The sequence below is a fragment of the Erythrolamprus reginae genome, chromosome 3 (assembly GCF_031021105.1).
Source record: "Erythrolamprus reginae isolate rEryReg1 chromosome 3, rEryReg1.hap1, whole genome shotgun sequence".
Classification (NCBI taxonomy): domain Eukaryota; kingdom Metazoa; phylum Chordata; class Lepidosauria; order Squamata; family Dipsadidae; genus Erythrolamprus; species Erythrolamprus reginae.
The window spans coordinates 202,622,593-202,634,868 of NC_091952.1; the positions used below are offsets into that span (position 1 = coordinate 202,622,593).

At 37.5% G+C, this 12,276-nt stretch overlaps 1 protein-coding gene across 1 annotated transcript in view; it reads left to right on the plus strand.

Moving 5' to 3' along the window:
- The window catches only part of TTC39C (tetratricopeptide repeat domain 39C), a 52,183-nt gene that overhangs the window by 27,586 nt on the left and 12,321 nt on the right, over positions 1 to 12,276 (plus strand). Inside the window, exons 5-10 of the mRNA XM_070747641.1 lie at positions 2,674 to 3,028; positions 5,346 to 5,514; positions 6,644 to 6,737; positions 7,356 to 7,472; positions 8,849 to 8,958; positions 11,842 to 11,965. Coding sequence (XP_070603742.1) covers positions 2,674 to 3,028; positions 5,346 to 5,514; positions 6,644 to 6,737; positions 7,356 to 7,472; positions 8,849 to 8,958; positions 11,842 to 11,965 — 969 coding nt within the window. The remainder of the gene's footprint in view (positions 1 to 2,673; positions 3,029 to 5,345; positions 5,515 to 6,643; positions 6,738 to 7,355; positions 7,473 to 8,848; positions 8,959 to 11,841; positions 11,966 to 12,276) is intronic.

The window sequence follows — 12,276 nt, forward strand, 5'->3', positions numbered from 1 at the left end:
CACCAACTTCCCCCACGAACATTCCCTGTGAGAGTCACGTGCCTTGTAACCTTACTATCTGGATTACCCTCATATATACCAATTTATAGTACAGTACTTTATAGCCTTCTCTAACCACAGAATCAGCATATTGTCCCCAACCATCTGGGTCCCCGTTTTACCAATCTTGGAAGGGTGGAGGGTTGAGTCAACCTTGAACTGGGCAAGATTGAACTGCTGACAGTCACCTGACTTAGCCTGCAATACGGCAGTCTAACCATTGCGCCATCGTGGCTCTTTTAGCACAGGGCACTTACATAATGGTTCCCTCCTGCACATGAAGGGAGGAGAAAGCCTCCTGCTTTACTGATTATTAAGTACAAAAACATCTATGTATAGTAATCTAGAAGTATATGTGGAGATATATAAAATATCCTAACAGATACTTCAAGTAATTAAATGAAGTAATGATGTTTAACAGAAAGGTATTCTGGCTATAAAAACAGGTAAAGCTATATAAAGTTTTAGCTAGATAAAGCTTTTCTGAAATGTTCCTCGTATTTCCTACTTTATTTATGATTGCACCATCCAAGGTGAAAGGGGTAGAGTTTTTGTCCATTTCTCCATGGTTACTGAAGCATTGCTGAAGACGTATTGTACAAATGCTTACCTTGTGGTGAACCACATGAGAGCCAAATATGCTATGCAGCAGAAAGAGACTGAACGGCAGAGTCTTGCAGTAATTTTAGCTTCCTGTTAAAGCTGAATCATGCTTCTGGAACAAACGTTTTATTGCAATAGACAGCTTGATTTTCTATATCTTGGAGGCTTTTACTTCATTAATCCTTTAGAATAAATCTATCATATCTGGCTGTAAAATTCAGATGATTGCTAGATACGATGAAAAGAGTTAGAGATTCCTCCATTTTTTTGCTGTTACATGTTTGTTGTTTAAATATTTTCAGCCCTGTTTGTACAGGCCTTTGCATAATAAATAAGGATATAACAATTTTGTTTGCGCTGCAGTAAATTGAACACTATGTTTTCTTAGTTCCTTAACCTTATGATTGGGGACATACAGCACACTAAATTAGAAAGTGATTCTTTATAACTACAAAGCTTTTGATGTATCTATCACAAAGTCAAAAAGTTAAAAATATGTAGAGCTCAGATTATTATGATTTAATGCTTACTATTATTATTATTTATTAGATTTGTATGCCGCCCCTCTCCGAAGACTTGGGGCAGCTCACAACAACAATAATACAATATACAGAATACAAATCCAATATTAGGTAAAAAGCTAAATTTAAAACCCATAAATATTAAAAACAGTCGGTACTGCACAATCACACCATTCTCATGTATTATAGAGAAAAAAAGGTGGTGGTGGAGGAAGAGCTGCTCCGAGTCTCCGGAGAAGGGCGGCATACAAATCTAATATATAATATTAATAATAAAGAGATAGTTAGTCCCCATATACCTGGCGACATAGATAGGTCTTCAACATCTTGCGGGAAGAGTGGGGACAATTCGAATCTCCAGGGGGAGTTGATTCCAGAGGGCCGGGGCTGCCACAGAGAAGGCTCTTCCCCTGGGTCCCGCCAAACGGCATTGTTTAATCGATGGGACCCGGAGAAGGCCAACTCTGTGGGACCTGATTGGCCGCTGGGATTCGTGCGGCAGAAGGCAGTCCCGCAGGTATTCCGGTCCGATTCCATGTAGGGCTTTATAGGTCATTACCAACACTTTGAATTGTGACCGGAACTGATCGGCAACCATTGCAGGCAGTGGAGTGTTGGCGAAACGTGGGCAGATCTAGAAAGCCCTATGATAGCTCTTGTGGCTGCATTCTGCACGCGATCTGAAGTTTCCGAACACTTTTCAAAGGTAGCCCCATGTAGAGAGCATTGCAGTAGTCGAACCTAGAGGTGATGAGGGCGTGAGTGACTGTGAGCAATGACTCCCACTAGGTGAACCTGGGCAAACGCCCTCCTTGCCACAGCTGAAAGATGGTGCTCTAATGTTAGCTGTGGATCGAGGAGGACGTACAGGATGTTGACTTGTACAGGTAGTCCTTGACGTACGACCACAGCTGAGCCTAGAACTTATGGTATGAAAGTGAGAAATGTATTAAATGAGTTTTGTCCCATTTTACAATTTGGCTTGCCACATTTTTTCAGTGAATCATTTCAGTTGTTAAATTAGTAACATGGTTGTTAAGTGACTCTGGCTTCCCCATTGATTTTACTTGTCAGAAGGTCTCCAAAGTTGATCACATGACCCTGGACCACTGCAATCATCATCAAAATGAACCAATTGTTAAGCATTTGAATGTAAATCATGTGACTATGGGAATGCAGCAACGTCATAAATTTGAAAAATTGTCATAAATCACTTTTTTCAGTGCCATTGTAACTTCAAACAGTCACTAAATGAACTGCTGTAAATCAATGACTATCTATACTTAGTTATAAAAATTTGTTAATATTTCCAAAGGATTATAGCAATCTTTTTACACATAATTACCCCTTGCATACATAGTGACTAGGAGAAAATAGGAATTATAGTTTACAAATCTGGAGGGCATACGGATGTGGGCATCTGGACGGGACGTAGGATTGTTAATTTCTTAAGATAGAAAATCCTTTCTCTTTGACTAAACTTCTCTTTATATATTTTTGTTCCCCTCAGCTTATATAAAAGGTGGGTGGATCCTTAGGAAAGCTTGGAAAATCTACAATAAGTGCTATTCAGACATTAATACACTTCAGGAATTATGTCAGAAGAAGATAACTCAGGAATCTTTGACTTCTGATGCTACAAATGATAATCATATTGCTGCAGAAGGTGTTACAGAGGATTCGCTTAACAGACTGAAAGGTGCCGTTAGCTTTGGATATGGACTTTTTCACCTTTGCATATCCATGGTGCCCCCAAACCTGCTCAAAATCATCAATCTGCTGGGTTTTCCTGGAGACCGCCTGCAGGGGCTTTCTTCATTGATGTATGCAAGTGAAAGTAAGGACATGAAGGCCCCTTTAGCTACGTGAGTAGCTATATTGCTTTGGTAATAGCTTAGAACTGAAGTAAGTAAGTAAACTTCAAGCCAATGTAAGGTAGCAACATTATTTTGTCTTTTTTAAAATTTATATATATATATATATACACACACACATGAAAACATCACCTACGTAAATTAGGAGCTGTGTTTTGATATGCTTTAAGTTATAGAATTGGGCCTTTAAGAACAGAACCTTATTGTGTCCGTACATTGTTTTTTACTCAGAAGAAATTCCATTCTTAAATTCTTCATTGTTTAAAATATTTTACTAAATTCATCAGGCATATTCTGCTAAGAAGCATTTCCCCCCCTGTATTTGTATGCTTCTGTGTAAATCAGAAGTAGAATGCTTTTTAAAAAACGGAAGTACTTGAGTTGGCACTCTGCTGTTCTTCAGCTGACAAGGAGCTTTTGTATCTGGGCTCCATTTCAATGAAAGGGTTGCTTTTCGACACACAAGTCTTAGATATAGCTTTTCTTCTCAACTGAATGTCATGACTCAAATGGACGAGCCTCTTTAACAAATTCTGCAAGTTCAAGGTTACCTTGGATCTGAAGCTGAAATGCCCTGAAATGGTCTGCTTTCTATTTAAGCTGCCATAGGGTTCAACAATCTGTGGTTCAACAATCTGGATAACTCCTAGGTGATTGCAATGAGACAATGAACATTTAAATTTTTGTTCATATCCAGTGGCTGCCCTAACTAATAGAAGAAATACAATTAATTTAAGCACTTTATTTCCTCTTGTGAGAACCTTTTTTTTTTTTTCTAATTGAAAATGGTGGCAATGATACTTATGTCTGAAGTGATACTTATGACTTTGTGAGTGACTTTGTTGTATATTAAAATTATTGGGAACTAATCAGTTTATGTTTAGAAGGCTGATTTATAATTTGTATACCAATTATACCAATTGTATAATTGGTATGTTTGGTGGCATTTTCTAGGGAATTCCATATCTCTTTTACTATCAGATTTCAGCTTCAGAAATTGAAGAATGGTTCTTTCATCCCACTTTTGTTGAGTAAAAGCTAACTTAATTTTTTCATGTTTTGATAAAACATCTCTGGTAATAATTTAGTGACCTGACACTCCATTTAACTTCTTGAGAGACAAGATCTGTGTTGCAGAAGGCATTTTATATAGATAGGCAAAGGAATATCTGAATAAGACTCATTTAGTACAGTTTTTATTTAGTTTCTATCTAGACATTATGGAAACTGTTGTGGTTGGCTCTGGCCCAGCTCCTGCCCCAAGGAATGTGGAGGTGGATATGGGGGAAACATCCACATGCCACAGGCCTGTTTTGTTCCTGATTAGAATCTCCCGACGAAGGCTTCTCTGATGAAGGAAGCGTGAGTAGCAGGGAAGATGGGAGTTTGGCAGACAACCCAGGAGGAGATCAATCATCCTTATCATCCCTGGATTCTGAACAAGAACTTATGACAGACCCACACATGTGTAGAGTGATGCATAGGAGAGAAAAACTGAAGGATTATTACAGGAGATAAGTGAGGCCACCTGTGGTTGGGTGGGGCTGCTGTAATTAGTGCTACAGATAAAAAGAGCAGTGTGCTGATTTAGCCTCGTGGAAGTTTATCTGATTCATAGTTTTGTCAAGATCGTGGTTTTGCTGTTTCCCTGTTCAAGATTGTGTGTGGACTTTCTGGACTTTGGAATTGGACTCAGTTTCCCAGTTGCTGGGTGAGAAATTGGATTGCATTTAACCTGTGCCTTGTGTGTACCAGAAAATCCCTTTGACATTTAAAAAGGGAGTTTTTTCTGCTTTTCTGTTGATAAAGACTTTGGGTTTTCCTTCTATCGTGTAGTGTGTGTCTTTTTGGACCAATTACCCTGTAATTACGGGCGGTTGGGACACGCCGGCAGAACAGAAACTATGCCACATTTTAGAGGAGACATAAGAGGACATCAGAAGTGTTTAGGTCCTAAATGGGATCCTAAGCCCACCATATTCTTTATGCCTATCATAACTCATTCAAATTCTAGACTGTTTCACACAAATGAGATGTGAAGTTTTTATTATAGCCATTCATGTAATTTACTTGCAAGCTTGTTACAAAGAGAGATGAAATGCTTGCTTGTTTCAGAGGATGATTGTGAGCAGATATCCACAGATAATACTGTGTGGATGCTCTCAACCTGCCAGTTTAAGTTGATGAAGTTTTAAAAAGCAATGTGTTTAATGGACTGACTATTCCATAATACTGTAAATTCTTTGATGCTTCTGAATTTCCAAACTACTAATGACTAGCTAATGTCAATATCTCTTTATACTTTTAGGTTAGCCTTGCTGTGGTACCACACAGTGGTTCGCCCTTTCTTTGCTTTGGATGGCAGTGATACCAAAGCAGGATTGCAAGAGGCTGAAGAGATTCTTCAGAAAAAAGAAGCTGCTTATCCAAACTCATCTCTCTTTATGTTTTTTAAAGGCAGAATACAACGTTTAGAGGTACTGCAAGCTTTGACCTTGGTAGTTTTTCAGATTCTTCTATAATGTAGATTGTCCAGAGTCTGACAATAGAACTATGCTACTACTAATGGAAGTGCTTGATATTGTTCTGTGTACGGTAATATTGTGGCATGCGTTGAGTCTCTGTTATTAAAGTTCTTTGACTTAGAGTTGAATGTGGGTCTACGGAAGGGGGTAGTTTGTGATAGATATTTCAGAATAGTGTGGGGATTTGTTGATTTAGTTTTCAACAAACAGCGAGAGATTTTCCTCAGGAGCACTATTTCTTTTCCCAAGTACAATCAGTATACTTTACGGCATTTCTCCTGGTTGTTGCTTTTTCTGTCACTCTCAAAAATCAGCTGAGGAGATGAGCACAAGGAAGAAGAGTAGAATGCTGAATTTTAAATAGATTTCAATAATTAATCCACAGTTAGAAACATAGAAACATAGAAGACTGACGGCAGAAAAAGACCTCATAGTCCATCTAGTCTGCCCTTATACTATTTCCTATATTTTATCTTACAATGGATATATGTTTATCCCAGGCATGTTTAAATTCAGTTACTGTGGATTTACCAACCACGTCTGCTGGAAGTTTGTTCCAAGGATCTACTACTCTTTCAGTAAAATAATATTTTCTCACGTTGCTTTTGATCTTTCCCCCAACTAACTTCAGATTGTGTCCCCTTGTTCTTGTGTTCACTTTCCTATTAAAAACACTTCCCTCCTGGACCTTATTTAACTCTTTAACATATTTAAATGTTTCGACCATATCCCCCCGTTTCCTTCTGTCCTCCAGACTATACAGATTGAGTTCATTAAGTCTTTCCTGATACGAGTTTGTAATTCTTGCAAGCACTTCACGAGATGATCATTGCAATTAGCTTTATTTTTTACTGTTGTAACATGATTTGAATGAACATTTTTAAAGTTGATACTTATATACTTCCACATATTGTTCTATCTTGTTGTGAGCCGCCCCGAGTCTTTGGAGAGGGGCGGCATACAAATCTAAATAATAAATAAATGAATGAATGAATGAATGAATGAATGAATGAATGAATGAATGAATGAATGAATAAATAAATAAAATAAATATTGATTGCCGTTTTTCTTCTCTTTTTAGTGTCAAATCAACAGTGCCTTGACCTCCTTCAATACTGCTTTGGAACTTGCAACTGATCAGAGAGAGATTCAGCATGTCTGCCTCTATGAAATTGGTATATGATAAAATTGTTTCCTTTCTGTATAGATATAACAAGTATTTGAATGATTCAGTCTCCAACAGTCATATATTTATTTGATTTCAAAATATATAGGGCTGCCCTATATGACACATAGAACAAACATACAGTAGATCAAAAGGAAGCAAAAGAAAATCCAATATAACAACGAAAAGCATATCGATATAAAATGGCAACCATGCAAACAAGAAAACGACTATATGTCGTACTCAGTGCCTAGGGAAAGTGCTAGATTTTAATGGCTTTTCTCAAGGCAAGAAGATTTGGGGCCTGTGATATTTGAGCGGATGGGGGAGGAGAGGGAATTGTTCAGGAGGACGGGACAACTGCAAAAAAGGTTTTTCTAGGTTTCACAAGATGACAAGATTTTAAAAAGGAACTTGGAGCATGCCCTTTCTGTTGCTTCCTCAAGAAACTCATTTTTGTGCCACATAGGGCTTTAAAGGTAATACCTAGCAATTTGAATTGATTCAGAAGCCTAATTGGGAACCAGCTGACAGAGTATATTATTTTAAAAATCATCTTCTATTGTTATGAATAATATATAGGACATACATAATTTCTGTGTTTAACAATTTTGATTGTTCCTTTTAGGCTGGTGTAGCATGATAGAAATGAACTTCAAGGATGCTTTCGAATCATTTGAACGTCTTAAAAATGAATCAAGATGGTCCCAGTGTTATTATGCCTATTTAACAGCAGGGAAGTATTGTTATGTGATTTTGTAAGAAAAAAACCCAGGAGACCAGGAATAACAAAAGCAGAAAAAACATTACAAACAAAAGCAAAAAGAGGGGGACAATATGCATATCATATTAAAACCCACCTCTGCCGTCAGCCATGGGGGAACTGAGATATTCCTTCCCCCTAGGCCTTACAATTTATGCATGGTATGTTTGCGTGAATGTTTGGTTTTATAATAAGGTTTTTTTTAGTTGTTTTAATATTGGATTGTTACATGCTGTTTTTATCGTTGTTAGCCGCCCCAGTCTACGGAGAGGGGTGGCATACAAATCCAATTAATAATAATAATAATAATAATAATAATAATAATAATAATAATAATAATAATAATAATATCGGAGTGATGGTTTTTCTTATAGGTTCATAAGTATGTGCAATTGGGGTGGATATAATATAGTGTTTGTTCTTTTGTGTCAACATATTTTATTAAGAAAATTACTCACATAAATAAATACAACAGTGTCAAAAATATACAGGTAGTCCTTGATTTATTGGGACCAAATTCCCATTGCTAAGCAAGATAGCTGTTAGGTGAGTCAAACCTGATTTTACAACCTTTTTTGTCATGGTTATTAAGTGAAATACTGCAGATGTTAAGTGAATTATGTAGTTGTTAAGTGAATCCAGCTTCTCCCATTGGTTTTGCTTGGGAGATAGGAGAGTCACAAGGAAATCAAATGACCCTGGGATGTTGCAACTGTTGAAAATACATGACAGTTGCCAAGCTCCAAATTTCAATCATGTTACCATGGGAATGTTGCAGTGGTAAGTGTAAGGACCACTTAAAAGCCATTTAAAATTTTCAGTGGTGTAACTTGAAATGATCACTAAACAAATGATTGTAAATTAAGGACTACCTGTATTGGGTGCATTTCTATCATGTCACTTATAGCGAGTTCTTGAACATATGTTGCTCTTGCATTATTTACTGATAGGTCTATATCTACTTAATCAACAGGATTATCCTGAGTGCCTAATACTAAATGTAGTAATGATAGAAAACAGTTAAATGCAAGGAAAAAAAAAATGTAAATGGAGCAAAACCTAATAAACAGCAATTATCTTGCCCAAAAATTGCAGAAGGAACATATCCTATATTTCAGTATATATTTGTTTTTATAAGAGCTTAAAGTACCTTAGTGGCTATTCAAAAAGCAACACTGAATCTGCCTGCAGATTTGCAGAATAGTGGACATGGTTCAGAAAAGGAAGGGAGAAGGAAAACCATCAAATTAAGTGTAATTCATAAAATTTTCCAGATGTTTAAAGAGCATGTAGGATTCTCAGTGAGTGGACAGGCCCTTTTGTTTTAAATTAATGAAGGGAATTGCTTTTTATTACAGTGTGTCAAGGAGCTACTGGTGACGTGAATGCTGCACAGACTGTTTTCAAGGAAGTCCAGAAGCTTTTCAAAAGAAAAAACAACCAAATTGAACAATTCTCAGTCAAAAAGGTCAGGTGAATGTAAATTGGACTGAACTGGTTCATGGGTGGACAATCTGCAACCATGGGACCAAATTTAAACCTCAAATTTCCTCCCTTTTTGTGATCCTCAAAATCCCTTCTAACTGTGCTGCTAAACCTCAGTAGGAAAATAATAGAAAAAGCAAGGTAAAAGAAATGCAATTTAAAAAGAAGAAAAAACATGCATTTTGCTTCTATTCCCAATTTTCGTCAGCTACATCTTTTGCCTTGATTCAATTAACGTTGGGTGTGGTTACAGGGAACAACCTAGCTGTAGTTTGTTTATCTAGTTAGGGTATGAGAACCAACTCTATTTGCAACAGGTGACATTTTGGGAGAAGGAATAAGATGTTGAGTGATGTCAAAGAAGTAACAGATGGGATAGTGTACTTTTTTCATGTTCTGTTAACAATGTGCTTAGATACATTACTCCAAAAAGCACCATGGAGGAAAGTGATGCTCATACCTATTTTGTGCTAGCTTGTTCCAGCCAAGGCAAGAATTATGGGAAATAGTATTTAGACATACCGCTATGTACTGCTTCAAAGTGCTTTACAACTCTTCTCAAAGTGGTTTATAGAGTCAGCCTATTGCCCCCAACAATCTGGATCCTCACTTTACCACCTTTGGAAGAATGGAAGGCTGAATCAACTTTGAGTGTGGTGAGATTTGAACTGCCAAATTGCAGGCAGCCAGTAGTTAGCAGAAATAGCCTGCATCACTGCACTCTAACCACTACATCACCCTGGCTTATCTAGGTGTTCTTTGTCTGTTAATCTTCTTGTTGCTGATAATAGTCTGAAGGAAATTGTTCTGGCTTAATAAGTTTTTCTTTTAGAAAAAAATTACTGTGGAATTTCTGTAGCAAAAGAATGAGCTTGGAATTTCAGACTGCTTCTATTCAATCCTGCCTGAACACCGGAAAAGGCCCTGGGTTGACTGAATTGCTTGGCAGGAATACAATCGACACACACACACAGCAGTGACTAGAGATTTTGGGCAGAATATGTCAGTGTTCTTTTTCCTGTGGAGGAAAGACATCCCTGCCTGATCCAAATTGTCATTCAGAATTAAATATACCAGATGGTTTAATTAGGAATATACAATGCAACTATTTCATTTAGCATTCAGTAATAACCAATTGATGGTAATCTATCCAGGAATAATTTGGACCACATGGTGAATTTTTGCAAAATATACATTTATTCAGTGTTTCTGACAGGATTTTATGCTATGATTTGCAATAATTGATAATATCTTAAACTATAAAAGGGAAAAAAACTACACTTCAAGCTACACTTAAAGAAATAAAAACTTTAAAAAAATATTTATTGGTTGTAACCCTACATTTGATCATTAATGTTTGGTTAATGTTGGTAGTTTGTACTTTCATGTGTATATTTAAAATTTCCTCCTCCAAAAATAAAAATAAAAAATCATTATTTGGAGCCAAGGCCTCTAAGTTCAAACTGAATGTCAGAGATCAAACAGACCAGTCCTTAGTTACACAACAGTTAAAAGCTGTATTGTTATTCTCTTTATATCTTTCTATCAATCTGTTTCAAGGCCAACACAAAGCGGTTTCTATTCTTCTGACCTTTATTACTGTGTAAAAAAAATAAGATTAGGAACAGCACTCTTAGATTCCTATCCTAGGCTGACTAGAGCCCTGAAAATTGAGACATAGGGCTCTACATTCTGGGAGTGGAGACTAAAACATATGAAGAACAGTTGCAGGAATTGGATATGTCTAGTTTAATGAAAGGAAGCGCTATGGGTGGTATGATAGAAATGTTCCAATATTTCAGGGGTTGCCACAAAGAACAGAGGGTCAAACTAATTTCTTAGGCACCTGAACGCAGAGCCAAGAAGCAATGGATAGAAACTAATAAAGGAGAGAACCAGCCTAGAAATAAGGAAAAACATCCTGCCAGTTAAAACAGTTAATCAGTCGAACAGTTTACCTTCAGACGTTTTTGGTGCTGCGTCACGGGAAATTTTATGAAGAGATTATTGAGCTGCTGCTTGTCTCAAATGGTATAGGGCAGTGATGGCGAATCTTTTTTCCCTCGGGTGCTGAAAGAGCGTGGGCGTACGCTATCGTGCCTGTGCGAGTGCCAACACCCATAATTCAATGCCTGGGCAGGGTGAAAACAGCTTCTCTCACCCCCTGGAGGCCAGAAACTGCCTGTTTCCCAATTTCTGATGGGCCCAATAGGCTCATGTTTCACCCTCCCCAGGCTCCAAAGGCTTCACTGGAGCTGGGGGAGGGTAAAAATGTCCTCCCTATCCCCCTGGAGGCTCTCTGGAAACAAAAAATGCCCTCCAGAGCCTCCTGTGTGAGCCAAAAATCAGCTGGCTGGCACACAACATGTACATTGGAACTGAGCTAGGGCAACATTTTGCGTGCCAGCAGATATGGCTCCGCATGCCAACTCTGGCACCCGTGCCATAGGTTCGCCATCACTGGTATAGGGTATCCTGCTTGAGCAAAGACCTGGACTAGAAGACCAAGATCCCATCTATGTCTGTTATTCTGTTCTGTTACATTCAATTCTGATATTTCTGCATTCTAAAATTGTTAGTTTTTATGTTGAAGTTTTAATGCTTTTCATGTTTTCCCAGCGTAATGTATATCTCTCTTTCCCTCTCTCCCCGCTCTATCTATCTATCTATCTATCTATCTATCTATCTATCTATCTATCTATCTATCTATCTATCTATCTATCTATCTATCTATCTATCTAAACACACACAAAGATAGATATAGAACATTGTATTACAGTGGGAGAACATGAAAATATATCTCCATGTTTAAAAGTACTCGTGCTCAATTTATTTGGAAAATAAAACCATCTGATCTGTTTTCCAGGCAGAGAGATTTAGAAAGCAAAAACCAACCAAACAACTTTGTGTATTGGCATCCATCGAGGTACTATACTTATGGAAAGCCCTTCCAAACTGCTCTTTCACCAATCTACAGCACATGAGTCAAGGTAAACATGTGAATTCTGCTTTTCATACTTTTGCTTACAGTCTGTCTTCTACAAGACAATACATTCCCCTGTCCCCTTTTTTCCCCAGTTACTGCTAGCAAGCAGTTTGTGCCACTTTAAAGCAGGAAGCTAGTTTCCTGAGGTTATTCCTGTAGTTTGATCTGATTAATTCTAATGCATAAAATATTAAGAAATAAGTTGATAATATCGGTAGTCATCAGATTATGACCATTCATTCAATGACCATTCAAAGTTAAGATGGCATTGAACAAGAGGATTAGAAGTTGCAGTCATTGCAGTTTCTCCATGGT